General features: G+C 61.5%; 4 protein-coding genes across 7 annotated transcripts; 2 read left to right on the top strand and 2 right to left on the bottom strand.

Moving 5' to 3' along the window:
• Positions 1-31: 31 nt before the first annotated feature.
• SLC8B1 (solute carrier family 8 member B1) lies at positions 32-6,014 on the bottom strand. Of its 3 annotated transcripts, none has more exons than XM_079323112.1 (15): positions 5,718-6,014; positions 5,137-5,289; positions 4,995-5,047; positions 4,840-4,898; positions 4,518-4,622; positions 4,261-4,428; positions 3,955-4,062; positions 3,830-3,874; positions 3,534-3,664; positions 3,280-3,421; positions 2,816-2,937; positions 2,474-2,627; positions 2,308-2,388; positions 1,822-1,886; positions 32-392 (listed from the first exon to the last, which is right to left on the bottom strand). In XM_079323112.1, exons 1-15 carry the CDS (start codon positions 5,841-5,843, stop codon positions 147-149), a joined length of 1,758 nt encoding a protein of 585 aa, XP_079179238.1. In that variant the 5' UTR covers positions 5,844-6,014; the 3' UTR covers positions 32-146. The 3 variants fall into 3 exon arrangements, with proteins under 3 accessions (XP_079179238.1, XP_079179237.1, XP_079179239.1); XM_079323111.1 differs by having other exon boundaries at positions 3,830-3,886; positions 5,718-6,013; XM_079323113.1 differs by lacking the exon at positions 32-392 and adding an exon at positions 1,474-1,740 and having other exon boundaries at positions 3,830-3,886; positions 5,718-6,012.
• A 1,105-nt stretch (positions 6,015-7,119) lies between these two features.
• PLBD2 (phospholipase B domain containing 2) lies at positions 7,120-11,689 on the top strand. The gene is made up of 12 exons (XM_079322115.1): positions 7,120-7,403; positions 7,511-7,604; positions 7,675-7,833; positions 8,211-8,311; positions 8,720-8,934; positions 9,002-9,096; positions 9,168-9,328; positions 9,429-9,524; positions 9,785-9,856; positions 9,954-10,106; positions 10,193-10,355; positions 11,164-11,689. Exons 1-12 carry the CDS (start codon positions 7,153-7,155, stop codon positions 11,329-11,331), a joined length of 1,728 nt encoding a protein of 575 aa, XP_079178241.1. The 5' UTR covers positions 7,120-7,152; the 3' UTR covers positions 11,332-11,689.
• Positions 11,690-13,913: 2,224 nt separating this feature from the next.
• SDSL (serine dehydratase like) lies at positions 13,914-18,847 on the top strand. Its single transcript, XM_079322116.1, has 8 exons — positions 13,914-14,069; positions 14,358-14,541; positions 14,646-14,685; positions 14,775-14,914; positions 15,150-15,238; positions 15,324-15,551; positions 15,632-15,756; positions 15,850-18,847. The coding sequence occupies exons 2-8, from the start codon at positions 14,374-14,376 to the stop codon at positions 16,041-16,043; spliced, it is 984 nt and encodes a 327-aa protein (XP_079178242.1). The 5' UTR covers positions 13,914-14,069; positions 14,358-14,373; the 3' UTR covers positions 16,044-18,847.
• Positions 18,848-19,031: 184 nt separating this feature from the next.
• LHX5 (LIM homeobox 5) lies at positions 19,032-26,968 on the bottom strand. Of its 2 annotated transcripts, XM_079322978.1 has the most exons (6): positions 26,063-26,968; positions 24,117-24,340; positions 23,400-23,453; positions 22,660-22,937; positions 21,420-21,585; positions 19,032-20,510 (listed from the first exon to the last, which is right to left on the bottom strand). In XM_079322978.1, exons 1-6 carry the CDS (start codon positions 26,233-26,235, stop codon positions 20,143-20,145), a joined length of 1,263 nt encoding a protein of 420 aa, XP_079179104.1. In that variant the 5' UTR covers positions 26,236-26,968; the 3' UTR covers positions 19,032-20,142. The 2 variants fall into 2 exon arrangements, with proteins under 2 accessions (XP_079179104.1, XP_079179105.1); XM_079322979.1 differs by lacking the exon at positions 23,400-23,453 and having other exon boundaries at positions 19,034-20,510; positions 26,063-26,966.
• Between the last annotated feature and the right edge of the window lie 206 nt (positions 26,969-27,174).

Genomic DNA, 27,174 nt, shown 5'->3' on the forward strand with positions numbered 1-27,174 from the left:
CAGTGTTTGAAGAGGAGCCTGCCTACCCTCTCCAGTGGCAAGTTGCTCGTGTTGGGAATGTTTTGCGTGCCCTGCTGAGCTGCTCCACATTCCTGTTCCAGGACATTGCAAAACCTTCCCTTCCGCCTGCCCCCTTTCCCTAAACATCAAGATAAGGCTTTCAAAGCTAGTTTTTCTTTTAAAGCTGCCCTGGTGCAGTGGTGAAGCCAGAAGGGCTGTTTGACCCTGCCCTTCATGCTGGGCCCTTGGCCAGGGTTTGGTTGCTGTAGCCCTGCCTGTGGCAGGAAGTGGGTGTTGTGTTCTGGGTCATTCTGGCTGCTGCAGCAAGGTCTGGGCAGAGCCAGGGGCTGCAGGCACAAGGGAGTGTTCTGCTTTGTGAAAGCTGCTGGTGTCTGTTAGAAAAAGGAGAAATGGTCCAGGCCCAGGAGGAAGGGAGGGGGAAGCAGGTCTGACAGTTGTGGTGTTTGCACAATACCCCCTCACCCGTGGGGCAGGGATGTGGTGTCCTCTGGAGTGACAATTTGCTTTCCAGCCTGTGTCCTGTGGACCCTCCAGCTGGGAGCAGAACCACCAGCCCACCCCTTCCATTCTCCTGGCACTGTGGGCCCTGCAGGATTCCCTGTCCCCAGGGAGGAGCTGTGCTGACCCTGTGCTGGGGTTGTTCCCAGGGTGACAGCATGTGACTGCTCTGGGGACATCAGGCTGGAAACCACTTCCCCACTTCTGGGGAAAAACCCTGCTGGGTGTCCAGGGTCCTCATCCCTGGCTGTTCCCTGTCCCCTCCACAGGCTCTGTGCTGAGTAAGGGCTGTCACACCAGCACAGAGCAGGAGGAGTGGCCCTTGCAGCAGGCAAAAGTCAAGGTTGGGTTTATGGGGTTTTTTGTTTGTTGGTTTTTTTTTTTTTATTGCAATTTTTTTACAGTGCCTAAATCTAGTCCTGCCAGAGGTCAACACTCTGTGTGGAAACCTCCAAGTCCTTTCCTACAGCTCTGCCCACCCCAGAAGGAGAAAAGTAGGATCTGAAACTCAGGTTGAAAAACATTTCTAAAAAAAGCAGGGGAAACCAGCCTCCCTTGGTTTGGTGTTTGTTTTTCCCTCGGGCTTTGCTTGCACTAAGCCCAGTGTGTCCCTGGAGCACCGTGTCCCCTTTACCCTGTGGCTGTGCCCTGTCTGCTGCTCCAGCCCACAGTGCCAACAGGGACAGTCCTTCCCAAGGACAGACGTCACCCTGTGCAGCAGAACTGCCCCAGCTCTGTCCCCACGTGGAGCTGAGCAGGCAAAACCTCTCCTGCTGGAGCTTCCCCATTCTCTGGCCCTGCCACTGCTACCAGACACAGCTGAGGTTTCCATGTTGCTCCTGCCCAGAGTTCCTTAAATGAGGTTGAAGAGAGTGAGGGGAAGATGTGGGCAGTGGCAGCTCCTTCCCCAAAGGACAGGATGGCTGAGGCTGGGCTGGCAGCACGGGGGGCTGGGGCGCCTCGTGCCCCTGCCAGGGACAGGGAGTGGCGAGTGACAGCCAGGGCTGGGCGTGCTGGGGCCGCTCAGGGGCTGGGGAGATGGATGACCCTGAACTCGGTGAGCAGGGCCACGCCCAGGAAGAGCAGGTAGTAGGTGAGCAGGCAGCTGCCATAGGCCTTTCCCAGCTGGAAGCACTGCGCGGGCACCGTCACGAAGGAGAAGAGCAGGCTCAGCCCCAGCGCCCCCGCCAGCACCCACACCAGCGGGCTGTCGGGCTCCAGCTGCGGGGACAGCACGGCTCTGGGGTGACACTGGCACCTGCTGCCAGCCTGGCCCGTGTCCCCCTGTCACCACGGCCTTACCTTCACCAGCGGCTGGCTGCTGCTCATCTGCAGCAGGCAGCCCAGGCCCACTCCCACCAGGATGTCTGCAGCACGTTCAGGATGGACACACACAGCACAGAGCACTGCCCTCTGCCCCATTCCTCCTCGCTGCACCTCCTGCTAGAGCATTCTCTGCTGAATACAGCCCTGAGCACTCCAGGAGAGGCTTCAGCACCCAAAACCCACCCAGAGCCCCCTCCCATCCTTCCCTTTGGCAAATCCCAAACCTGCCACGCTCCAGCCCACACTCCCACCCAGCTGGGCAGCTGTGGGGACAGGGGGTGCTGCTGGTCTGTCCCTGCCCCTCGCAAACACCTCCCTGTCCCTTGCACTGTGGGAGCACTGTGGGGTTTGCCAGCTTTGGAGGGACTCTGGGATGGATCCTGCCCAGCTCCTCTCCAGGGATCCTGCACAAGGGGCTCTCCCTGCAGGCAGGGACACTCGGGCAGCTCCACCAGAGGATACTGAAGATGATGCCCCCAAAGCAGGCGGAGAAGGCCATGCGGGGGTAGCCCTGGCGCGCCATGGTGAGGTCAGAGAAGGTGTCTGCGGGGACAAAAGGGGACCCTGAGGGTGGCAGGGGCACCCCAGGCCGTGCCAGAGAGGCCCTGGGGAGCAGCACAGCCCTCACCCCCGATGCTGTTGCCCCAGGCCAGCAGGGTCAGGCCCAGCACGGTGTTGCTGAGCTGGAAGATGATGCCCAGGGTCCGCAGGATGTTCACCAGCTCCGTGGCCGCGGCGTTGATCCACATGGCACTGGCCAGAAACCCAAGGAAGGCAAACACCTGACGGAACAGGAGCAAGCTGGTCCCTGTGTGCATCCACAGGACTCTGCACACCTCCTGGCATCCCTCCTGGGGACACTGGGAATTGGGAGAGGTCCAGCTTCCTGCTCTGTCCCAGGAGCTTCAGCCCAGCCTGGAGCAGGCTGTGCTGGTCCCTGCTGGGTGCCCAGGGCTGGGGGACAGCTTACACAGTGATACTTGGGTGGTTCCTCGTTGCTTGTGGTGATGAACACGATGAGGGCCAGGGCAGAGGCAACCAGTGCGACCAGACCCCAGACTGGGAAGATGCCCTGGATCTGGTACAGCCCATCTGCACGTGGTAGAGAGAGGAGGCATCAGAGAGGCTGGGACAGGATCCCACTAGGCTTGAGGTAGGAGGTAAAGCCACCTCTACCCTACACCCTCACAGAGCCACTCTGCTTTGTGCCTCAGTTTCCCCAGGAAGGGAAACTACATTTTCCCCCCAGGATCTCAATGCTGGGGGGCCCAAGCCCCCCACCCTTGTGAGGGTGCAAACAGCTCGGCTCTTCCTGCCCATCCCTCCTCCCCACGATGGGGAACCAGCTCTGAGAGGCTCCTGCACTCCCCAGGGCTTGGGTGGCCATCTCAGCCCTGTCCCCTTCCGGAAGCTGGGACTGCCCCAGGCTCTTACAGGTGCCTGACTTGAGGGTGAGGACGCAGAGCAGGGGGCTGGTGAGGATGTGCAGGCAGTTGAGGGGTCTCCTCCAGTTCAGGTCGTCCTTGTCGGGATCCACAACGGGGACGGTGAGCAGCAGCACCAGCTCCACGGGCACCTGGCACGGGGGACACCCTGCGAGTGCCCCACTCCCCCTGTCCCACCATCCCCAGTGCACAGCCCCGGGCACAGAGGGGCGGGGATGCCCCTCGGGGGCTCCCCCTGCCCACCTTGAAGGCTTTGAAGAGCCGCCAGTACCAGGGCTTCCTCCTCCACCTGCGGTAGTCCAGGGGGCTCAGGGCCGTGGTGAGGATGCGCAGGGAGCTCTCCTGGGAGGGCAGCAGGGGCCGGTACTCCTCCCCTGTGAGGGGCCACGGGCTGAGCGGGGTGGGGGCTGCTGTCCTCCCCATCCCTCCCAGGTGTGTGTCCCTGGGGACTCCCCCTGCCCCATGGGCTCAGCCCCCCCCGGGCTCAGTGACACCTGCAGCAGCCTGGGGGCTCTGGGAGCCCTGAGCCCGCAACGTACCATAGTCCCCACTGTTCGTGCCCGAGGGCTCCGGCTCCTCCACATCTGTCGGCATCTCTGCGGGGAAGAGGCAGTGGAAGGGCACCCCGACACCCCGGGGTCCCTCCCAGCTGGGCAGCCCTTACCTGGCTCCCAGGGGCCGGGAGGGGCCAGCCCGTCCCCCCGCTGCCGCCGGTGGATCCAGGTGCAGAGCACCACGGTGAGCACGTAGAACACGTAGAGCCCCAGGTAACCTGAGATGGGGGAGTGATGGGGGGGGATCACTGCACCCCCAGGCTGCCCTCATCAATCCCATGCTGCTCCCACCATCCCCAGGCTGCCTCAATCACTCCCAGACAGCTCCCACCACCCCCATGCTGCCCCCACCACCCCCAGGCTCCCTCCATCACCCCCAGGCTGCCCCCCACCACCCCCAATCCCACTGAGCTCACCCAGAGCCTCTCCCAGCCTGATCCTGCCCAAATAGAGCACCACGAAGGTGAGGAACACGGCCACCATGTAGAAGATGACGTCCCTGAGGAAGGGCCTGGAGGCGGCCGTGAAGGGCTTGACCAGGGCGATGCCCCCGGCCACCACCGTGGTGACAAACACCCCGGCACCTGCCAACACAGCAGGACTGTCTGGGGACAAGGGAACACCCCGCAGCCCCAGGCAGCACCCGTGAGGGTGTAGCAGTGGGTGCCCTTACCAAAGATGGCCCCGATGGCCAGCCCCGCTGTCCGGGGGTCGGAGAAGGCCACCACAGCGCTGAAGACATCAGGTGCCCCGTTCCCAAAGGCCAGGAAGGTGACACCATGGAGAGGGCACGTCAAGGAGAACACCTGGTGTCCCCTCCCCGTGGGGACATGGGTGCTATGTACTCCTGTCCAGTGCCAGCACATGACCACTTGTCCTGCTGTCACCCCCAGAACACGGTGCCGAGGGGACACAAAGTGACCCTGTCACAGCCACTTTCCCTGCCTGTCCCCACACCCCTCCTGGCTGAGGGGCTCTGTGATTTGCCAAGGATACTGCCACGTTGTGGGACAGCTTCAGGTTGGTGGAGATGGCTGATAAATTGGGGCAGAAGCTGGAAGGGTGAAAAGGAGACAGACAGAGGTGATGGGGCAACTTGGTGACCACAGGTCACTCTGGGGACAGTCCCCTCCTCTGCAGGGTCACTCACAACTTCTCTGCTGTCACAGCGAGGATGATGAACAGGTAGAGGAGCCAGAGAGCCTGTGGGGTCAGGGGTGGCACAGAGAGGGGTCAGTGGGGTCCCTGCCCTGCAGCAGAGCATCCCCAGCACGGCCCTTTCCCGTCCTTACATAGAGGGTGACAGCCAGGGGCAGCAGCCGCGGCGGAAAGACACAGAAGACCCCATCGAGGTAGTCGAGGAAGCCCCCGTCCAGCTGGCAGTCGGGGTTGCTCCGGATGAAGTGACACCACTCGGAGCTGTTGTGCTCCCGAACCTCCCAGCACTGCGGGGCACAGGGGAGGCTGCTGGGCTGGGACCCCCGAGCACCCCCTGCCCCCACAAGGGCAGCCATGGACATCCCGAGGGGACACTGCCCACCCCGAGCACCCCCTGCCCCCACAAGCTCTGCCGTGGGGCGGTTTTTGGCAGGTCGCTCTCAACCCTGCCTCAGTTTCCCCGCCCGTGCTCCATGTACGTGGGCCGAGGGCTGTGCCAGGGCCAGCAGAAGGGGACACCCTTGTCCCCAGCCCATCCGTGTCCCCACACAGCCCAAACCCACCGCGGCCCATGGGCAGCGGCGAGGTTTGCAGAGGAGAAAATCCCGGAGAGATCCCCGCTGCGATGGCGGGGGCAGGGCAGCAGGGACGGGACGGGACGGGACCCCTCCACCCCGCCAGCACCCCCAAATCCCATTGCAGCCCCCAGACTCACATCCAGGCCCGGTCCGTGGCTCAGAGCATCCTCCCCGGGAGGCAGCGTGTGCCCCAGGTCCGGCAGCAGCGGGGTCCCGGCCGGCAGCGCCTCGGCCGGGCTGAGCACCCCGGCCCCCTGCCCCATGTCCCCGCCAGGGGACACCTACCACCCGGGGACACTGAGCGGGGGCTGCCCCCGCACCCCCATCCCGTGCCGCCCGGCCGGAGTGAGGAGGGGTTAAAAATTAATGATAAAATGGGAAAATAGAATTAATGCTAAAAATAATAAAACGGGTAAAAAAGCAGAGCTCCCAGCGCCACGTCCCCGCCGGGGGGGTTGAGCCCGGGGTCACCCAAGCGGAGAGGGAGAGGGGAGCAGGGGACCTAGGGCACTCCCGAGGGCAGGGGGGGACAGAGAGGGGGCAGAGGGGGACAGAGGGGGACAGAAAGGCTTGGTGCGGGTGGGGACGGGGAGCCGGGGGGATGTGGGGGATCCCGGCGGGGGTGCGGGGGTGGATGGGGGTACCCGGGCCCCACCGTGCCGGCGCGGCCCCGCTCCGTGCGCGGGCAGCTGATCCTGCCGCCCCCCCGCCTTAAAGGGGCCGCCGCCCTCCGCCCTTAAAGCGACAGCGACACTTCCCCGCGCGGCTGGCGGCTGGCCGCGGAGTGGGGACACGCGCTGTGCCCACCGACAGCCGCTGTGGGGGGACCCTCTGAGAACGGGCGAGCTCAGCCCAGCCGGGGATGGTGTCCCCAGCTCCAGGACAGCCGCGGCCCGTGCAAGCGCCATGCCCTGTTTGTGGGGTGCAGGGTGGCCCCCATGGCCGGCGCCCCAGCATCCTAATGGGATTCAGAGACTGATTTCCCACCGCTGGCCAGTTTCTCCCCGAAACTGCATTCTGCTGTCCGCGGAGAGAGGCGGAAGGAATTGCACAGGGCCGGGGCTGCCGAGGGTCTGGGGCCCGAGGGAAGCACCAGCGCCCCCGAACACAGGGACCCGCCAGGGCTCCACGCGTGTTTCAGGAAGGTGTGGAGAGCAGGAACGTGCGCTGGGAGAGGCGAGATGGGAGCGCGGATATGAGCGGGGGTCTGGGGTACCATGGGGGGACAGGGGTGTTGTGGCGGGTCCTTACGGCCTCAGGGTGGGTGGGGGCGTGGCCGCTTCAAAAGCCCCGCCCCACGAGAGGCGTTAATGTAGGTCAGCGATGAGGAGGCGTGGCCAACCCATGCCCGCCTCCAAACCAGCCTATCCCATTGGTGCCCGGCGGATCCTCTGGGGGCGTGACCACGCTGTCGCTCCGCCCCCAATTCAACCCGCCCCACTAAATACAACCGGGTATCTTCGGGGGCGTGGTCACAGTCGCCACCATTCCCGCCATTCCCACGCGCCCTTGCCCCGCCCCGCCCTTCGGTGTCCCCGCCCCTCGGTGTCCCCGCCCCTCGGTGTCCCCGCCATGGCGGCTCCGGGGGCGCTGCTGGTGGCCGGGCTCCTGTCCCCGCTGCTGTCCCCGCTGCTGTCCCCGCTGCTTTCCCCGCTCCTGTCCCCGCTGCTTTCCGCCGTCCCAGCCGGCTCAGCCCCGTCCCCGGTGCCCCGCAATGTCTCCGTGCTGCTGGAGCCCGGCTCCGAGCGCCTGCGCGTCCTCCCCGGCCGCCACCCCGGGGCCGTGGCCTGGGCCAGCCTCGATGACCGCATCCCGCACGTCGGGTACGGCCCGGGCGGGGCGGGCCGGGGCCGCACGGAGCCCAGCGGGGATGGGGTGGCCGCGGTGGGGACAGCCGTGTCCGTGACCCGCCGTGCCCGTGTCCCCACAGCTGGGCCTTCCTGGAGGTGGCCACCAACGCCTCGTACAATGACAGCCTGCAGGCCTACGCTGCTGGGCTCGCCGAGGCTGCTGTCACCGAGCAGGTAAGGGCGGACCCCTCCAGGAGTGCCCCCCGGGCTGTCCCGGCGGTGACACCGCGGGCCTGTCCCCCAGCTGATGTACATGCACTGGATGAACACCATGGTGGGATACTGCGGCCCCTTCAAGTACGAGAGCGAGTACTGCCAGAAGCTGCGGGACTACCTGGAGGCCAACCTGGCCTGGATGGAGGAGCAGATGGCCAAAGGGCAGGACACCGAGTACTGGCACCAGGTGAGGATGGGAGCCCCCACCCAGGGGAGCCCCCCGGATCCTGCTGGGCCTTTAATGCACAGGACAGTACAGGGCAGCGAGCTGTGCTGGCCCAGCTCCAGATGGGATGGCAGGGATGTGGTCATCCTCCTTGCTGGGGTGACTCATGACTTTCTCCTCGCCAGAGCCTCACATGCTGCAGATGGGGTGCACGGGACATGGCTTTGTCACCCTCGGCCATGGGAGCTGAGTCATGACCTTGCTGACAGTGACACTTCCCCCCTGTGCCTCTGCAGCAGCGCTGAGACCCAGCTGATCTGCTCTGTCCCCTGGGGGAATGAGGGAGCCTGTCCCCCAAAACCTCTCAGCCGGGTGCCAGCTCTGTTCCCTGTCCCCAGGTGCGCCTGGCCCTGCTGCAGCTGAAGGGGCTGGAGGACAGCTACAACGGGCGCCTGGACTTCCCCAGGGGCAGGATCACCCTGGCACCCTTTGGCTTCCTGTGAGCTCCTTCTCAGAGGTGGTGGGGGGTGGGGGGTGGTTGTCCCAGCGTTTGGAGTGCTGTGGGGACAATTCCTGCACGTCCAGGAACAGTCAGTTCTACTCCCAGTCCAATTTGTCTGCCTTTTCTGGGCACTTGTCTTCTGCTGCTGGGGCAGGACGGAGCCAAGGCAGGTTGTCCTCTTCCCCACCCCATGGGCTGAGTGATGGGTTCCCCCCACAGCCCCTGCCTCAGTTTCCCCACTGCTGTGCTCCCCCTTTCCTCCCTGCTCATGCTACCAGGCTGCTCCCAGCCCAAGTGCCTGCACTGGGTGTGATGGAGATGGACAGACAGGCAGAGAGCTGTGAGCCAGCTCGGCTCCAGGGCTGGGGCATCCCTCACCTGACATTTACACCTTGCTTCCCCCAGGCTGCTGCAGCTGGGGGGTGACCTGGAGGACCTGGAGTCTGCCCTGAACCGCTCGTCCCCGCAGCGTGTCCTGGGCTCAGGCTCCTGCTCGGCTCTGGTGAAGCTGCTGCCTGGCCAGCGGGACCTGCTGGTGGCCCACGACACCTGGAGCTCGTACCAGGCCATGCTGCGCATCATCAAGAAGTACACGCTGCCCTTCCGCGCCTCGGCCGGCGGTGCGTGCGCTGGGCGGGGGGGGCTGCGCCTCACACCCCCCTCCTCATCTTCTGCATCCCCCTCCAGGCAAGTCCCAGATCCCTGGCAGCGTCCAGGTGTTCTCCTCCTACCCTGGCACCATCTTCTCCATGGATGACTTCTACATCCTCAGCAGCGGGTTGGTGAGTGGGGCTGCTCCTCAGGGGCCTCTCCCCAGCCCCTGCCGCCCTCCCCATCACTGCCTGCCCTGCAGGTCACGCTGGAAACCACCATTGGCAACAACAACCCGGCCCTGTGGAAGTACCTGGAGCCCCGGGGCAGCGTCCTGGAGTGGCTGAGGAACATCGTGGCCAACCGGCTGGCCCGCAGCGGGCCCGAGTGGGCCACCGTGTTCCGGCGCTTCAACAGCGGCACGTGAGTGTGGTGGGTGGGGCTGGGAGTGGACCTGGAGGGGTGGGATGGATGGAGGGTGCCCAGGCTGCCAGAGGGATGCATTCCTGGCTCTCCATGCTAGGTACAACAACCAGTGGATGGTGGTGGACTACAATGCCTTCACACCGGGCAGAGCGAGCCCGGCGCCGGGCGTGCTGACAGTGCTGGAGCAGATCCCGTGAGTGGCTCCGTTCCTCCCTGAGCCCCTGCTGTCCCCTCTCCCATCCCTTTGGGTTTGGGAAAGCCCTGAGGGTGGTGCCTGCCCAGCCCAGTGGGTGGTCACAGGGTGATGGAGTGTGTCTGTGTCTAATGGCTTTGGGGATGCTGGTATGGAGGGGTGCCCACCCCAGTATGTGTTCCCCCCAGCCCAGCATGTCCCCTACTATCCCCAGTGGCTTTCCCCCTCTGTTCTGACCAGTTCTCTTCCTCCCAGCACAGGGGCCTGGTGGTGGTGGCTGATAAGACAGAACTGCTGTACCAGCAGGGCTACTGGGCCAGCTACAACGTGCCGTGAGTGCCGCCCCTCCCCGTGGCCTGCCCTGAAAGAGGGGCAGCGGTGCTCACCTTGCACCCCCTTGGTGCAGCCTTGCTGGGTTCCCCCACCCAGGTACTTTGAGGAGATCTTCAACGCCAGTGGGAACCTAGAGCTGGTGAGGAAATACGGGGACTGGTTCACCTACGACAAGAACCCGCGTGCCCAGATCTTCCGTCGGAACCAGACGCTGGTGCAGGACCTGGACTCCATGATCCGCCTGATGCGGTGCGTGCTGGGGACCAGCCACGCCTGTTCCATGGCCTGTGCTCCACGAGCTGATTCACCGTGGCTCTCTCCCAACCCTTCTGCAGGTCCAACAACTACCTGCAGGACCCCCTGTCGCGGTGCAAGGGCTGTGACCCCCCCCAGAACGCCGAGAACGCCATCTCTGCCCGCTCCGACCTCAACCCTGCCAACGGCACCTACCCCTTCCCTGCGCTGCGCCAGCGCTGCCACGGCGGCATCGACACCAAGGTGTGCCAGCCAGGGCTCCCCTTTGCCCTGCTTTGGAGGACTGGTGTCTGCCAGGGGCTTCTCTTTGAAGTGGAGAATGTAAACCCTCTTCCTCCAAATTATTGTTATAATTTTGAAATGAAGAGGCTCTCAGGCAAAGATATGGGAATTAGGAGTATTGGTTCTTTACTAGGAAAATGAAAATAGAAATGCAGTATTACAAAGAACAATCCCAACCCTGCCAGAGTCAGAATCCAAGCTGACACCCGTCAGTCAGTCAGGGTGGTGGCAGCAGTCCCATTCAATGGTGGCTGCATCCTCCTGCAGTGGCAGATGTAGTTCAGCTGGAGCAGTGCTCCTGTAGAAGGTGCAGTTTTCCTCTGAAGGTCCAGGGATGATGTGGAAAGGTCTGGCTTTCCTCTGGAATCCAGTGGAGAGAAGGTAACTTGCTGTCCAAAATCTGTTTTTATCTGGGTAGGAGAGGCTTGGCTCCTGCCCTGGCTGGAGCATCTCCCAGTGGGATGATGTAATTTTATCAGTCATGCACTGGGACTCAATGGCCCAGCAGCAGATATCTCCTGGAGGAGGAATGGGCTGTGTGGAAAGATAAAGATGATTGCCCAGCTGGTTTAAAGATGGCCCATTAGCAGATAATATGTACTAGGAGATCAGGGTCACTGTCCCACCCGACTGCAACAGATGGTGGCAGAATACACATTCCTGGCCACATCCCATATTGCAACCCAAGACAGGGTACACCCCCCAGCAGCTTTCCTGGGCTGTGCAGCCCATTCCTGGTGCTGAGGCCCTGTTCTGTCCCCCCCTGCAGGTCACCTCCTCGGCCATGGTGTCCACCTTTGGGCTGGTGGCAGTCAGCGGCCCCGCCTGGGATGACGTGCCCCCGTTCCGCTGGAGCACGTCCCCCTGCAGCTCCCTGCTCCACATGGGCCACCCCGACCTCTGGACCTTCCCCCCAGTCAAGGTCCACTGGGACTGAGCAGGCGCTGGTCCCGTCTGTCCGTCCATCCATCCGTGGGCATCTGTCCTGTGGGGATCCCTCTGTGGGGGCAGCTGGGTGTGGGGGGTCTGTAACACACCCACCCCCCTGCTCTTTCTGCCTCTCAGGGTCCTGGCTGCTGCACAAGGGGCTGAGCCCAGCGTGGCTCCTCCCTGCCATGGGGCTCTCCAGTCCCAATCCCAATCCCAGGACTTTCCCTGGGTGCTGATGCCTGGTTTGGGGGGCTCTTCACAGAAAAGGGGCATCCTGGGAGGCTGGGGCTCGCCCTCGGCACAGCAGGAGGGCAGTGAGCTGGTTTGGCTGTGGCAAATAAAGTGCTCTGTGCTGGTGGCTGTGCTTTGCTCTCTGCTGAGGTTCTCTGGTGGCTTCTGTTGGGGTTGGGCTCACGCAGGGGTCTTGCCCCCTCCCCATTAACAGGGTGATCTGCTTTGCTGGTGGGAGGCTGTGGAGCCAGTGAGGCTTTTGGGGTGCAGCTGTGAGGGGCTCTCTGCTGCTGGAGTGGGGGAGCCCCACTGCTCACCCCCCAGGAGAGGAAACCATCCTCATGCCTTTTGTCTTCCTTTCCTCTGGCACCTGTGTGCCCCAAAACCCGCGGTGCAAAATCCTCTTAGGCACTCCCTTGATCCGCTCTGGCTCGTTAGGAATAACGAGGTCATTACTGGGGGATTAATGAGCTGCGGCTCGGCTGCACTTTGAAGGCGCCAGGTTCCCACCGGGGCTGGGGGCCCCTGGGGGGCTGCGGGGGGGTGGGAGGGAGCAGAGCTGGGCTGTTGGGGTGCTGGTACCCCAAAAGCTGGCATGGGTGTCCTGGGGGAGGTGGGGGTGTCCATACCCTGCTGTGCTGGGACAGGTTGCAGGTGAGTTAGGGATGGCAGAGCCTGTGTCCCCTCATGTCCCCATAGTGTGTGGGCTACTTTTGGGGTCCCCGTGCCTCAGTTTCCCCAGATCACCATCAAAGGGTGAGGGAGCAGCAAGGAGGAACAGGGCACCCTGGAAATGCCACAGTGCTGCTGATTCCCGTTTTTTGTTTCCTTAAAAGTGGAAAAACAAACAAAAGGTTGTTACATATCCCAGCTGCTGCCACAGTGTCAGCCAGGGACTCCGGCCAAGGGAAGTGACCAGGTGACAGCCTGGCATGGCCTCCTCATGGCAGGGGTGGAGCCAAAAGGGAAACAGAAGAGGGACAGGGAGGTGGATATGGGCTGGAAAGGGACCTGGAGCCCCCCAAAGCTGAGCTGAGGTGTGGTGTCCTCCTCAAGGGATCTCCAGCCTCATCCCTGTGACTGGGGGAGGCCTCTTGCACCCCTTTCCAGCTCCTGCTACCATCCCATCCTCATGGACAGAGCTGCAGTCTCTGCCTGCTGTGAGGTGATGGGGGTCACTCCAAAGGGACCAGAAGGGACTCCAGAGGGACAGAAGCTGTGTCCCCCCGGTGCCTCCATTCAGGAAATCCTCATGCCTCCTTTCCAGGCCCCTGTGTCCCAAAAGCAGCGTGGCTCTGTGCAGAGGTGCAGTGCTGTGCTCTGTGCTGTCACTCGGGAGCCCAAGGATGGTGTGGGAGGCAGGGATGCTTTGCTGGCACCAAAGAGCAGCTCCAGAGCTCTTCCCCTGCCAGCAGTGGGGCTCTGGGGGGTTTTGCAGCACAGTTTGGAACTGAAATTCCATATTTTGGTTTCACTGCCTGGCCATGGGCACAGTGTGGGGTTCCCAGTGCACCCTGTGTTGTTCCCAGTGCAGTGTCCCCCCCTCGGGACTCCCTGTGCCCTCTGCTTCCAGCTTGGCCAGAGCAGCAGAGGAGCCTTCTGCGGCTGCGGGGCCGCGGGCCAGGGCTGCTCCTTCCTCCAGATCCCACCTTCCTCCTCCTCCCTGCCTGCTGTGGACAGAACCAGCTCCTCAGAGCAGAGGTAGGACCTTTCCCCTGGGGGTGTCACCAGGGCTGGCTCACAAGGAGGGCTCCCAGAGGAAAGGAGGGGGCTCTGCTGCTTTGCCTGGGGGCTGCTGGAGCTGGGGTCTGGGACAGCCCCTCTCCAAGGGGTGCTCTTTGTCCATGGGGTGCCTGGCATGGCCAGCTGGAGTGGGGGGAGCTCATCTTGGGGGTCTCCTCCAGCTGGAGGGGCTGAGCCCCCTTGGGATGTGAAGCTTGGAGAGGATCCAAGGGCTGCCATGGGGTGGGGGCTTGGCAGGGTGAGCAGAAGGGTGTGATGGCTCGTTTGGAGGCAGTGAGAAGTGTCTTGGTGAGGGGTTTGGGACTGCCCTGGCTACGCCAGGCATTCAGGGACAAAATCCTAAAATCTGTTGGTACATGTTTTTGACTGGACTAATATCCAGTGCAAACCCTTGAGGGCCCCTAAAATAATTTGTGAGCTGCCTTTCCTCTTCTCCCATCTCCTGGGAGCCCACATCCCATCTCCCGGGCATGTGAAAGCTGCTGGGATCTGGCTGGCGGGGCCACACGTGTTTGTCCCCGCCGGTCCCCGGCAGCGTGCCCGGCCGTGGCCAGCCGCCTTCGGCTGCAGTCCAGCCCCGGGCTGTAAAACCCGCCCAGGGCGAGCAAACAGCCCCGCGGGGCAATGTCCGACCCCTGCCCCTTGCCCTGCTGCCTGACTGAGCACGGGGACCTGGGGACACGGCACGGCCCCCCGGACGTCACCTCTGCCTCCCGTGTCCCGCAGGCTCGGCGCGGGCTGAGGACACGCAGTGAGCCCGCAGGACACAAGGTATTCCCCATTTCCCCATCCTGACAGGGTTACAGGGCAGGGGACACCTGGGGACACCGCGGCTGCGGGGACCGGCAGGATGGAGGAGGGGGTGGCACAGCCTGTCCTGGGATATTCCAGGGAGAGCCCATCGGTGCTGCCGCGTCCTAGAGATGGGAGGGGACGCTGGGGACAGTCCTGTCCCTCCCCGGAATCTCCTGTGCTCCGCACAGAGCCCGGAGTGGGTATCGGGCTGCGGGGGGACCCGTGGGGAGCAGCTGGTGACTCCCCCGCCTCTCCCTGGCACAGGTTCCATTGTCAGGCCATGGCAGCCCAGCCTGCCAGGGGACAGAAGCCCTTCCACGTCGTTACACCCGTCCTGGAGAGTCTGCCCCTCTCCAAGGCCGTGGGCACCAAGGTCTTCATGAAGCTGGAGAACGTCCAGCCCTCGGGATCCTTCAAGATCCGGGGCATCGGGCACTTGTGCCAGGATGTGAGTGTGGGCACGGCGTGCGCAGGGGGCTGCTCCTGCCCTCATGGGGAGTACACTTGGGGGGACACAGCCGTCCCCTCCCTTCTCTCTCTCCTGCCTTTCAGGCTGCCAAGAAGGGCTGCCACCACTTCGTGTGCTCCTCAGGTAACTCCATCCCGAGCTGGGGGGATGTTCCTGAGGAATCTGGGGATGTGCAGGGGGTCGAGCCCCGCCTGAGCCCTCCCTTTCCCCAGGAGGAAACGCGGGTCTGGCAGCGGCGTACGCAGCTCGGGAGCTGGGGCTGCCCATCACTGTGGTGGTCCCCAGCAGCAGCGGCCCCACCCCCGTGCGCAAACTGGAGGAACTGGGGGCCACAGTCGAGGTCTATGGCAAGGTACCCCCAAATGTGCGGTCTGGGGGGTCCGAGAGGCTGAGCCTGACCTCAGCTGCTCGTTGGTGCTTGGCAAACCCCATCCCGAAATGTCCCATCCTGCATCCCCTGCACATCACGGCATCACCTGGAACCCTCACCCGTCCGGGTGTCCCCCAGCCCCGCAGTGACAAGGGACACATCCCGGGGTTGTGAGGGCTCTGTGGAACCCTGCTGAGCCCCCCCTTGCCCCACCCAGGTGTGGGACGATGCCAACAGGAGAGCCCAGGAGCTGGCTAGGACAGAGGGCTGGGTCAACATCCCCCCCTTCGATCATCCCTTGGTGTGGTGAGTGCTGCCAGGACCCAGCTCCAGCCCCCGCTCCCGGGATCCCGGGGAGCCCCAGGCTGCATCCTCCCCCCTCACCCCGCAGGGAGGGTCACTCCAGCCTGGTCCGGGAGCTGAAGGACTCTCTGGAGGCCAAACCAGGCGCCGTGGTGGTGGCGGTGGGTGGCGGGGGGCTGCTGGCCGGTGTGGTGGCCGGCCTGCAGCAGGTGGGCTGGCAGGATGTCCCCATCATCGCCGCCGAGACGCTGGGAGCCCACAGCTTCCACGAGGCGCTCAAAGCCGGCCGGCTCGTCACCCTGCCCGACATCACCAGGTGAGCAGCCACGCGTGGGGACAGCTGGCAGCGCTCGCTGGGGTGTCCTCGCCGTGACCGCCCTGTCCCCTCTGTGCCAGCGTGGCCACCTGCCTGGGAGCCAAGACGGTGGCGGCGCGGGCGCTGGAGTGCGCCCGGGAGTGCCAGGTGATCTCGCAGGTGGTGCAGGACGCGGAGGCCGTGCGGGCTGTGGAGCAGTTCCTGGGTGAGCGGGGGTGACCCCGGGGGTCTCTGGGTCAGGCTGCTGGGCGAGCTGCCACTCTGATGGCCCCGATGTCGCCCTGCTCTGGCGGCGCAGATGACGAGCGGCTGCTGGTGGAGTCGGCGTGCGGGGCGCCCCTGGCCGTGCTGTACTCGGGGCGGCTGCAGCGGCTGCAGCAGGAGGGGCGGCTGCGGACCCCGCTGGACTCCGTGGTGCTCGTGGTGTGCGGGGGCAGCAACACGCACATGGCCCAGCTGCGGGCCCTGAAGAGCCAGCTGGGCTTGGAGTGACACCGCCCCGGGTGCGGCAGGGCGTGTGACAGAGCCCGGCGGGCACACCCTGCTTGAAATAACCAAAATAAAGCCTGGGGACGCGGGGCCGGGCTCCTCACGTAGCCTTTTCCAGCACAGGGATGCAGGGGTGGGGAAACTGAGGCAGGGGGTCGCACTGCAGGTAGGGATGGAGTTTAGGCGCTGCCTGTGCTGAGGGCGGTACTGGGGTGCTGACACCCCATTTTTCCCTACAACACCCCTACATCCCTCCCCTGCTCCTCCCCGGGCTGTTTGGGCTGCAGCTCCCCGCCTCAATTAGCAAACGCTCCTTCTCTGACTAATTACTTTGCTACTGTCTTTATGCGTTATTATTGTAATGATTATTAATTAATACAATATTCTCCCGTTCCTGCCACATTGGCTGTGGCCAGACGAGAACAACGCTCTTGTTACGGTGATTTATCCACTGGGATCCCCGGCCGGGTTTAACACTGAGGTGCTCTAACACGTGGAGGGGATTTACCCCATCCCAGACCCCTAAGATCCCTTTTCAGCCCATCCCACTCTTTTCCCCATTCTCCCTCTTCCCCAGGCTTTCCTGCTCGCCCACATTTCCACTCTGTAGTGCTGTGCTCGCTCTTAGCCCTTTGCTGTGGCGCCTCCTGGGGTTTTTTTGTATCCTCCCAGCACTTCTCCCCTCTCCTTCCTCCCATTCCAGGTGATGCGGGGTTTTGCTCCCGCTGCTGCTCCCCAGCCCCACCTGGTTCCCCTGCTGACCCTGTGCGCTGCGGTGTTGGGCAGGGAGAGGAGCCTTTTGCTGTCCCCAAACCCCTCTCATCCCCGTCCCTTTTGGAGCAGAAGGGCCAGCTCACCCCCATCCCCCACAAAGCCCTTTCCCGACCTGGCTGCCAACCCCCAGAACCCCCTCCCTGCTCTCACCCCTTGCCCAACACCTCCCACCCTCCAGGACACCTCCCCAGGTGCTTCGTGGAGCCCAAACCCCCATAAATCAAAACTCTGCCACTCCATCGTGAGCAATATCTTATGTAAAAAGGTGTTTCCAGGGAGCACCGAAGGCTGGAGAATCCTATTACGAGGCACACTATTAATTATAAAGAGTCAGCCCAACCTACTCCAGCTATTTTTTATCCCAGGTCCAAAACCTGATTACTTTCCACCTTCTACAGACCTTCCCCTTCCGAAAAAAAAAGAGGCAAGAAGGTCAGGAAAAGAAAAAAAGAAAACGAATAGCGTTGTTGTTTGCCCAACAGCTTTTAAAAAGGAATTTATTCCCGCGGTTCTGCTCGGGGTGGGGTCAGGGGAGTCAGGAGCTCAGGACGGTGATTCCTCAGCACGGTCCCACAGAAGGGTCATTGCTGGTGGTGACATGGCCGTGACTGTGGGATTTGGGGTGACTCCCCCAAGCGCCCCACCAGGGAACTTTTCCCCTCCTTGCCTTCCTGAGGAGACACTTGGGTGCCAGCTGGGGGGCATTGCTTTCGATATCCCTGGCAGGGATGTGAGGTGCAGGGTGGCTGGGGACACCCCTGCGACCTGTGCTCACTCTGCTGCTGGAGACAGGCAGGAATCCTGAGTGCTGCTGCCTTCCCCGAACCTCTGGGGTGATGGGGACCCCAGGTTTGGCTCCTGCACCCAGCTCGGAGTTGCAGAGCTCCTCTGTGGCTCGGGATTATTGCTTGGGATCATCCCTGCTTTGATGGCTGCTCCTGCTGAGTCCCATCCTCCTGCGAGCCTCCATCCTGGAGCATCATCCTCAATCCTTCCTGCAGCCTCTTCTCTCCAGGTCTCAGAGATGGGGTGTCCCAGCAGCCTAAAAACAACCCTCAGCTCTATGCCTTTGGATTTTGAATTATTATTAGTATTAATAATAATAACAATAGCAACCAGTGTTCACTCAGTGATTGACCATTTTATACTCCTCAAAATGATGCTGCGAGTGGGTTATTTACCAGCACATCTCCCTGTCCATATAAAAAGTCCCCATTATGTTCTGACACCAACAGCCTGGAGGTGCTGGAGCCCGGAGGAGCAGCCAGCTGTACTCCTGCCTCAGTTTCCCCATGAAAAGGGGGGGAGGTGTTTTTCTTGGGGGGCTGGGGGGACACCAGTGTCTGTGCTGGCCCCAGCTCCTGGCTGAGTCTCCCTCGGGGCTTGGCCTGGCTCCTTGGCCACCCCGTTATTAGTGCCAGTAATGGTATAGGAAGGATAAATTCCATCACTTGGCTGAACAGAGAAAATATGCAGAGAAGTGGCTGGCTTTCCATAAATCATCGGTGCTCCGTGCTACAACCGAGCCAGGACTTAAAATTCAGGTCAGGAGAGAGGGACTCTCGTAAGCCAGCAAGGGAAGGTAATTTATTCTGTTTATATCGTTTTACTGCAAGACAAGGAGCAGGGGGGAGGAAGCGGGGGGTGAAAAACTCTGCCATGATTTTGCATTTTAAATATTAGTTCAGAGCTGCAGCCTGCCTGGGACCTTTTATTTTTGTATCTCAAGGGATCGAAAGCAGGAGAGAGAAGGGAAGTGCTGGGTGCTGGGGAGGAGAACCCCCTTCCTGCCATCAGTATGCCCAGGGAAAATGGGGCAAAAGCTGCTGGTGGCACTGCTGAACCCGCACTTGGTGTCCCCCCAAAGCTGCCCCTTTGGGCAGCAGGGCTGCAGGTGCCCCCGGGCTGCCCTGGGAGGGTCTTCGGTGCCCCCCAGCAGAAAGAAATCGTGCATTGTGCTGTCTGCCGTGGGGGAAGGGGCTGGGCTGGGTAATGTGCCCTTCCCAGTGCCAGAGAGCTGTGGGACTGGGGGGAATGGGGAGTACTGGGGTGCCGGGGGATGCAGCAGCAGCTTGTGCACATCTCTCACCCAGAGGAGCGCTCCCAGACCCCACACAGGGCTGGGGGGCAGCGGGGGAGCCCAGCCAGCGTTTCTCACGGGCTTGTGTTAAAACAAATTAAAATAAAATAAAATGAAAGGGACCAGGTGACCGAACAGTAGGTAACTAAAAGGTTTTTTATTCACATCGAACAACAAGAGCCATTCACACTAACAGCCTCCGCAAGAGGCAGCGGGGACAGGAAACCCACGACGCTTTCAGAAAACAACTTTTTTCCTTTCCTTTTCCATTCTCCTTCCTTTTGTTCCCCCCCTCTCTCTATGCTCTCACCCCCCTCCCCGGTGCCATCCCCTCCCTGCCTTCAAAATAGAAAAATTCGGAGCCTCCGATGACTAAAGTACAATAAATAATCAGTAAACACAAAAACATACTTTATTTGTTTCTCCTTTATACAAAATAAAGAAACTAGAAGCAAAAACTATAATACATCCTTAAATTGGCGGAGCCTCTGGGAATCGTTGGGGTGGGACTCGGCGTCGAGGCTCGGGTGAAATTTCTGCTGTTGTGGTTGGGTCGGTTTAGTTCTGGGGTTTATTGTTTGTTTGGGGTTTTATTTTGTTCTTGTTGTGGGGTTTTTTTTTCCTGTTTCTGCCTCTTTCTGGTGTCTGTTCCACCACGTGGGAGCCCAATCCCAGCCGGGCACTGGGGCAGCCCCCCGCACAGCCCCCTCCTCCCCACCGCCAAAAACCGGCTCCGAACCCACCTTCTCCTCGGGGGTAAAACGGGAACAATAAAAACGAGGGCAGGGAAGGGCCGCGGGGGGGGTTATTCCTGCTATTCCCCATTCCCCCCGCCCCATTCCTGTGGTAGGGGATAATTAAAAAGGATGCTAATTAGCAGGGGCGAGCCCTGCCGCAGCCCCCCTCCCGCGGTGGGACCTGTGTCCAGGCGAGTTCAGCTTTGGTCCGAGAGGCGATGGTCCCGACGCCGGCGGGCTCTGCAGGGCTGGGCACCTTTCACTGCCCCCCAAAAAAGTGCGGGGGGAAGGTGCCGGGAGTGGGGGGAGGTAGCGGGGTGGCCCCAAAGTCCCGGGGCGTGCGGGGATGGGGAGGACGGGCGATGCCGGGATGCGTTCTGGCATCGGGCTGGAGGGGCTCGGTCCGGCCACGGCGTCCTGCTGTGGGGCTCGGGGGGACACGCGTGGGCTGGGGGGACCAGGGGGGGTTCGTTTCCCCCTGCACACACGCACACGCGTGCCCAGGCCGGGCCTACCAGACCGCCGCCTCGCTGAGCTCCGGGTTGGGGTGCGACAGAGCGCCGCTGTAGCCGCTATTGCTGGACATGGAGAAGGGCGGGCTGGGCCCCCCGCTGAAGACCTCCCCCGGAATGGGGTGCAGAGAGCCCGTCATCCCCGGCTCGGGGCTGGGGGTGTCGGGGTGCGAGATCATATCCGTGTACCTTTGGTTTTCTGAGGAGTGGTGTCCGCTTAGGGGGGGCTCCAAGGGTCCCAGGGGTGTGGAGCCGGGTCCTGAGTTCTGAAGGTAGCTGGAGTCGGCCGGGGACTGGGCTTGGGAGGGCGGCCCGTGGGGGAAAAAGTCATAATTGCCTCCCGGCCCGTAGTAGTCACCTTGGTAATCTGTGCGGAGGGAAGGAAAAAGGATGGATCTGATCTCCTGGGGTTAAAAACCTCCCGAAATCGCGCTGCGCCCCAAACCAGCCCTGCACTGTCCCCCATCCTAAACGCTCCAAAGGGCAGGTGGGATTTGAGCCTAGCCTGAGAGAAATAAGCCCGTACTAAGAGCTGCACTGCCCATCACGCTCTCCTTGCCCAGCCTAGAGTGAGGGAGGGTGAGAAATCCGGGCTGGGAGAGGTGAGGGGGCCGGGAAAATGGGCTCGGTTTAGGGCTTGATTAATGGGGGAAAAAAATAACTTTCATCTATTTATGTATATCTATATAAAAAGGGAATGGGGGAAAGATAGATACAAAAAGAACGGACAAAAAATAATTATCTAACGGGAAAAGGTATATAATGAGAAAATATATATGTACATTGGGGAAATTATATATAATAGGAAAAATACATTATATATAAATAATGTGGAATTCATGTATGTGTTTAATTAGCTCGGAAGGGATCTAGAAACTAACTGCAGGGCAACAAGGGGTGCCTGGGAAGCCCCCGGTCAGACGGGAGGCTTTGGAAATGCAGCTTTTGGGGGGGCTCTGCGGGGAGCGGGGGGCAGGGGAGGCGCGGGGCCGCCCCGCTGCGCCCACCCCGTCCCGTCGGGCCGCACTGACCTCCCATATGCTGCGGGCCCGGGAGGTAATTGGAACAAATGCGGCCTGAAAGGGGGACAAAAGCCCCGCAGCTGGGGCTTTGTTCGCGGGAGAGGGGCCCCGCAATGCCGGGGGGGCGTGGGGGTGCGTGGAGCGGGCTGTGGGCACGCGAGTGTGCACGGGCGGGGGAAAAGGGGGAAACCCGCGGAGAACGGAACAAAGGAGAAAGAGAGGGGCAGAGCAGAGACCCCGCGGGCCGCCCTCACCTCCGTAGTAGGTGTAGGGCGTGGAGCCGAGCATCTCGGACTCGTCGAGGCGGCCGCCGAGGGGCCGCATCCTGCGGGGGCTGCGGAAGAACGCGTGCCGCCGGGCGCCCAGCGCGCTCAGCTGCTTCATCCGCCGCTCCTTCGACCGTCGGTTCTGGAACCACACCTGTGGCCGGGCTGGTGTCAACACCCCTCTGGGTCAGCGACATCCCAGCCCCCCAAAATCTGCGCGGGGAAATCTCGCACCCGCACGGGTTTTCCAATATTTGGGTGGTTTTTTTACCAATACCGACCCTCCCCCACCTCCTGCTGCTGCTTCCTCAGAAAGTACACGGGGACACCGCACCCCTCAAATAAACATATAATAATTGTTTAAAATCCTGCCCCTCCTTCCCCCGGCAGCATCCCCTCATGCACATCCTCAGCCTCTCTGTCCCTGCAGCTGGAAAATACAGGAGGCAGAAATTTCCCCTATGGAGAGGGGAAAGAAGGGAGGAAACGTGGGAAGGAAAAAGGGACTAGGACTCTGCATAATAGCAGAAGCAGGCAGAAAAGAGGGGAGCGGGGGATGAGCACATGGGGCAGCAGGCAGGGAGTCAGAGCAGCCGGCGGTCAGGATGGGAATAAAAGGGAAAGGGGAGATGCCTCTCCACTGGTATTGCCTCTTCCCAACCGCACGCCTGGTGGGGAGTCTGGATAATTGTGTCATTCCCCCAGGGATGGGGCAGCTCAGGGATACGAGCACAGCTCTCTCCTGCGGGACTTGTGCTCCCCTCCGCCAGGAGCCGGGAATCGCAGCTCCGTTCCCGGCAAAGCCGGAGAGTCCTCCCCTATTAATGCCTCTATTAAAGCCCATTAATCCCTCCATTTCCGCAGGGATTTTCTTCTCGGGGGAAGTGCGGTGAGGAGGTGCCGGCTGCCGGCAGAGCGCCGTGGATGCTCCTCGCTGGAGCATCCATCTCCGGCAGCGCCGGGGATCCCGCTCGGCCCCGCGCAAAACTAGGCTGCCTCATTTTTGGGAATAGTTTTCATCCCTTCCCCTGGGCTGCGGGATCCCCGTTCACCCACGAGAGCGTGGCCTGAAGGGACAAACGGAGTTGGCACGTTCCTGTTCCTTGAGGGACCAAGCTCGGTGTCCCAATCCCTTCCCGGCACCTGGGGGAGACTCTCACAGCCCTGAACCGTCTGGGCTCCTACCGGGCCCCCTTCTCCTCCTGCCGCCGGGCTGGCGCTGTCCTACCTGGATGACTCTCATGTTGAGGCCGGTCTCCTGGGCCAGCTGCTCCCGGATGTGGCGAGTGGGTTTGGGGGTGGCGGCGAAGGCAGCTTTGAGGGTCTCCAGCTGTTTGGCTTTAATAGTGGTGCGGGGCCCCCTCCGCTTGGTGCCCGAGTTCTGCTCCTCGTTCTCGTTGTTGGTGGTCTCCTTGTCCGAGGAGGTCGAGTTGTCCGTTTCCTTGGTGTCGTCCTGCATGGGGTCCTGGAGATCCGGGGACAAACTCCTGTCTGTACATGAGGACACTGTAAAGGAGACCCAGAGAGGAAAGGGGGGGGGGTGGATGACTTAGGGGCGAGATTGACCCCCCTCTCCTGTGTCCTCCCCGGCCCACCCGGCCCGCCTGCTTTCCAGGAGAGGGGTTGGGGGGTGCTGGAGAGCAGCAAGGGGTGCAGACCCCGCTGGTTCCTCTAGAGCATCACCCCCAACACCACGCGGAGCTCCAGCGCTGTGCCCCGTGCGGTGCCGGCCGCGGGGAGCTGGGGAGGGGGTGATCCCCATGCCCACCGCTGCCCCCGCGCTCACCCTCTACCCCCTGTGCCGAGAAACGGGATGCGCCACAGGGAAAAAAATGCAACCGGTACCCGTCGGGGTTTGGGGAGTCCCCCGGTCACTGCCTCGAGCCTGGCTCACCCCCCGCCCCCAGCCACCGTGTTCCCCCCGGGGACCCTGCAGCCAGCACCCCCCCAAGGCCAAGCTCTACTCGCCTCGCTCACAGCAGCGGCCCCACTGACTGGCGTGGCAGGATCCGGCCCCGGGTGCTGGACGGAGAGAGAGCCCACGGAAGGGGGTGAGCAGGGGCGCCCGGCATGGCTGGGACAGCAGGAGGGGGCCTGGCCCTGCTCTCCTGACGCAGAGACAGCTTCCAAGGAAGTCAAATGGGAGCTTTGCCTCTGGGTGAAAGGAGGCGAAGGATCAGGCCCACGGCGCGGGGGGACCGGGCACACTCGCAGGGGGGGCTCTGGGGACTGAGGGGCTCCAGAGGCAGCCCGGGGGGGGATACTGGCTCCCCCCGTCCCCATCCCCGCTGCCGGAGGGGCCGTGCGTGGGGCAGGAGCCAAGGCTGGAGCGGGGAGCTCATCCCACGCGTGTCCGCGTTCCGCGAACGGGTGTCACGAAAGCTTTCACCCCAAATCACTCCCTCCCCCGACGGATCAACTGGCTGCGGGGTGCAGCCCGTCACCCCACAAATCCAAACCTCCTGCCTGGCCGGGAGGTGCCTCCAGCGGGAGGTACCGGCAGCTCGGGGCTTGTGCCCGGCGCTCCGGGCGCTGCCCGCGGCTGCCGGAGCCGCTAGCAGGGATTCCGGGGGTCGGGCTGGCCGCGGGGTGCAGCCCCTCACCCCACAAATCCAAACCTGGGAGGCGCCGCCGGGAGGAACCGACGGCGGGGACGGAGCGGTGGGCGGGCTGAGCCGCTCGTACCTGAGTTGAGGCTGCCTTCCTTCAAACTGGGAGAGTTCAAATAATCCTCTTTGCAAACAAATTTGTTTTCGTCGATGATATAGAGTTCCTCGCCCGTGGAGAGCTGCTTGTTGCAGACCATGCAGGTGAAACAGTTCAGGTGAAAGACTTTATTCCGGGCTTTCCGGACGAGGTCGCTGGGAGAGATTCCTTGGGAGCAGCCGGCGCATTTGGTACCAAACCTCCTGGGAAAGGGGAGAAAAGCGAGAGCTGGAGCCCCGGCAAAGATGGGCTGTGTGTGCGTGCTGTACCGAGCCCCCTCCTCAAATCCACCGCGGGAGCCCTGATTCTCCAGCACCTCCCGATGGAAGGTTTGGGGGAGCGGGAGAACCGCACCTTTGGGGCGAGGATGAGGAGAGCCTTCATCCCCGCGCAGCCCTGGCGCTGGGCTGCGGGCAAAACGCGAGTTTGGGGTGTTCCCACCCGCGGGGGACACGCACGAGCATCCTCGCCCGGATTTGGCCCCAGAAGGGACGCGCGGGTGGGGACAGCGGCCAAGAGTCCCCTCCGCACTGCGCGGGGCAGGATTTCATTTCAGCCCGGGAGGGGAACGCGGGGCTCCGGCCTGAAAATCCCGTGGGGAACGCGGGGCTGATCACGGCCAGAGAGACGGAAAAAGGGAGCGGCGGGCGCGGGGATCAGAAGAACGAGCGGCGGCGGAGGAGGCTGCGCTCCCCAAAGCGTCCCATGGTCCCAAGCCCGGCACCCGATCCCCAGCCCGTCCCGCTCTCCCGAGGGGGAATTTTTCCAGGTCGGGAAGAGTGCTTTGTAAATCTCCGGGTTTCCTTTCCTTCCCAGAGCGGGTCTGGGTTCAGGTGTGTTTTTGTTTTTGTTTTTTTCCAGGAGATTTAAATTTATTTAAAAAAAAAAAAAAAAAAAAAAAAAAAAAAAGGAAAAAAAAAAAAAAATAAAGAAAGGAAGAAAGGAGGAAAAAAAAAAAATCCGGGGAATTCCTATCGGCTGGGAACAATCTTCCAAGGGGAAAAAAAAAGAAGAAAAAGAAACAAAACGAAATAACTAAAACCTGCCACACACCCCACAAAAAAACCCCAAATCCCCACAAAAAACAAAACTAAACAAAAAAAACCCCAAGAAAAACAAAACATAAAACCCACAGCGAAATAACCACAAAAAAACTCCAACAAAACCCCCAAACCAACCGAAAAACAAAAAAGAAAATTATATGATACAAGAAAAAAAACCAAAAAAAACCCAACAACAAACAAACAAAAACAAAACCAAACCTCTCAAAATAAATAAAAAAACCTACAGATACAAAAATTCTGCCTTCAGAGCAGGGAGCGGGGGTTGTCGCTGCCGGGTCCCCGAGGTCCCCGGGGGCTGCCAGGCCGCGGGGCGCCCACGCAGGGTCCCCCCTTTTTCCCCTCCCAACTTGTGCCTCCCCGGCGCTGCCCTGACGTTGATGTAGTGCGGGCATTAGGAGCCATAAGTCACGGCCCCCCCTGGCCACGCCGGCCCCTAATTTCCTCGCGGCACCTTATCGCGGTCATTAGGGGCGTTTAAGGTGCGGAGCCCCCAGGGGGGACGGGGGGAGGTTTTGGCCACCGATTTTAAGCGGGGCCTGCGGTGTTGGGAGAGGAGATCGGGGGGCCAGGCCGAGCCCGGAGCGGGGCACACAGAGGGTCCCCCGATGGGGGAAGGTGATGGGGTGATGGGGAGGGGGGCACAGCCTCGCCGCCCCCACCTCAGGCTGCAGCAGCGGCCGCAGCGCAGCCCCCGGGGCTTCTCTGAGGCTGCTGCGGGCAGGGGGCTGCTCCCGGAGAAGGGAGGCACGGGCGGGACCCCCCTGAGCTCCCCAAAACGCCGGGGGACACCCAGCGAGGCAGGGGAGGCGGTGAGGAGCTCCGCACCCTCCGCTCCCCGCTGCGGTGGGGGTGAGGACTCACCTGAAAAAGTCATTTTTGCAGTAGAGTTTCCCTTCCCTGGAGAAGCATTTCTCGGTCAGGTTACACTTGCACTCGCAGCACTGGACGCATTTGATGTGCCATGCCCTGTCCAAGACGTTCAGTAGGAAGCGGTCCAAAATCGGCCTCTCGCAGCCCGCACAATGCACCATCATAACCTCCGCCGGGGGATGGAGACGCTCAAAAGGAGAAGCCAGCCCCGCGCCGGCACACGGCGGCGGCAAAAAAAAAAAAAAAAAAAAGGATAAAAAAAAAAAAAAACACCCAAAAAACAAAGCAAACAAAAAACCCCACTATCCCAAACCAAACAAACAATTAAAAACAAAAAACAAAAAAACAAACAAGGAAAAATAATGTAAAAATAAAATAGAAAAGAAAAAAAAAAAGAGGGAAAAAAATTAATCAAATCAAATCGAGTGAAATCAAATGGAAAGAAATCAAATAAATTAAAACGGAATCAAATAAAGGAGAATAAAAACAAAATAAAAATAAAAAACCGCCGAAGGAAATAAAATCGAACGAAATAAAATAAAAACTAACAAAATATAGAAAACGAAATAACAAAAAATTCAGGGGAGGGCAGCGGGGCGGCTGTCAAGTTCTTCCCCCTCTTCTCTCCGGAGCCTCGACGACGGGAGGGAAAAAAACGATGCCCCCCCCTCAAAATAATCCGAACCACCCCCGAGAAATAATAACAACAATAAGACGAAGCAGGGGCCGAACTGGCGCTGCGGAGCGGCCCGGGGGCCGGCGGAGCTCTGCGGCAGCGGGCTGTGCGGCGGGAGGGGTGCATGAACCCCCCCCTGCAGCCGGCAGCCCCGGTGCCTCGCTGTGCTCCGCCGCCGCCGCGCCGCCACTCTCATGCTGTCCCCATCGCCAGCTTTGTCCCCCGCCTTAGTAATTCGCGCATCCTTATTCAGATTTGGTGACGCCGAGGGCAGCGTCACCCGGGATGCGGCCAATGGCAGGGAGGTAACCATGGCAACCTCTTAATTTATAGCATATCTAAATTGGCTCCAGCCTTGTGCTTGGCACAGAGGGAAAAAAACAACGCGCCTCTATTGTTGAGGGTGGCTTGTACCTGGGCCGCGAAG

The sequence above is a fragment of the Erithacus rubecula genome (assembly GCF_903797595.1).
Source record: "Erithacus rubecula genome assembly, chromosome: 19".
Classification (NCBI taxonomy): domain Eukaryota; kingdom Metazoa; phylum Chordata; class Aves; order Passeriformes; family Muscicapidae; genus Erithacus; species Erithacus rubecula.

Coding starts and splice junctions, on each gene's coding strand:
- SDSL (XM_079322116.1), top strand. CDS start 14,374: ATGGCAGCCCAGCCTGCCAGGGGACAGAAGCCCTTCCACGTCGTTACA. Junction 14,686..14,774: donor CCACTTCGTGTGCTCCTCAG/GTAACTCCATCC, acceptor CCCTTTCCCCAG/GAGGAAACGCGGGTCTGGCA. Junction 15,552..15,631: donor ACCCTGCCCGACATCACCAG/GTGAGCAGCCAC, acceptor CCTCTGTGCCAG/CGTGGCCACCTGCCTGGGAG.
- SLC8B1 (XM_079323111.1), bottom strand. CDS start 5,843: ATGGGGCAGGGGGCCGGGGTGCTCAGCCCGGCCGAGGCGCTGCCGGCC. Junction 4,623..4,839: donor GCTGTCCCACAACGTGGCAG/TATCCTTGGCAA, acceptor GCCCTCTCCATG/GTGTCACCTTCCTGGCCTTT. Junction 1,887..2,307: donor CTTTGGGGGCATCATCTTCA/GTATCCTCTGGT, acceptor AACGTGCTGCAG/ACATCCTGGTGGGAGTGGGC.
- PLBD2 (XM_079322115.1), top strand. CDS start 7,153: ATGGCGGCTCCGGGGGCGCTGCTGGTGGCCGGGCTCCTGTCCCCGCTG. Junction 7,404..7,510: donor GACCGCATCCCGCACGTCGG/GTACGGCCCGGG, acceptor GTGTCCCCACAG/CTGGGCCTTCCTGGAGGTGG. Junction 8,312..8,719: donor CTGGCACCCTTTGGCTTCCT/GTGAGCTCCTTC, acceptor TGCTTCCCCCAG/GCTGCTGCAGCTGGGGGGTG.
- LHX5 (XM_079322978.1), bottom strand. CDS start 26,235: ATGATGGTGCATTGTGCGGGCTGCGAGAGGCCGATTTTGGACCGCTTC. Junction 23,454..24,116: donor GGAAGGCAGCCTCAACTCAG/GTACGAGCGGCT, acceptor CTCTCCGTCCAG/CACCCGGGGCCGGATCCTGC. Junction 21,586..22,659: donor TCAACATGAGAGTCATCCAG/GTAGGACAGCGC, acceptor GCCCGGCCACAG/GTGTGGTTCCAGAACCGACG.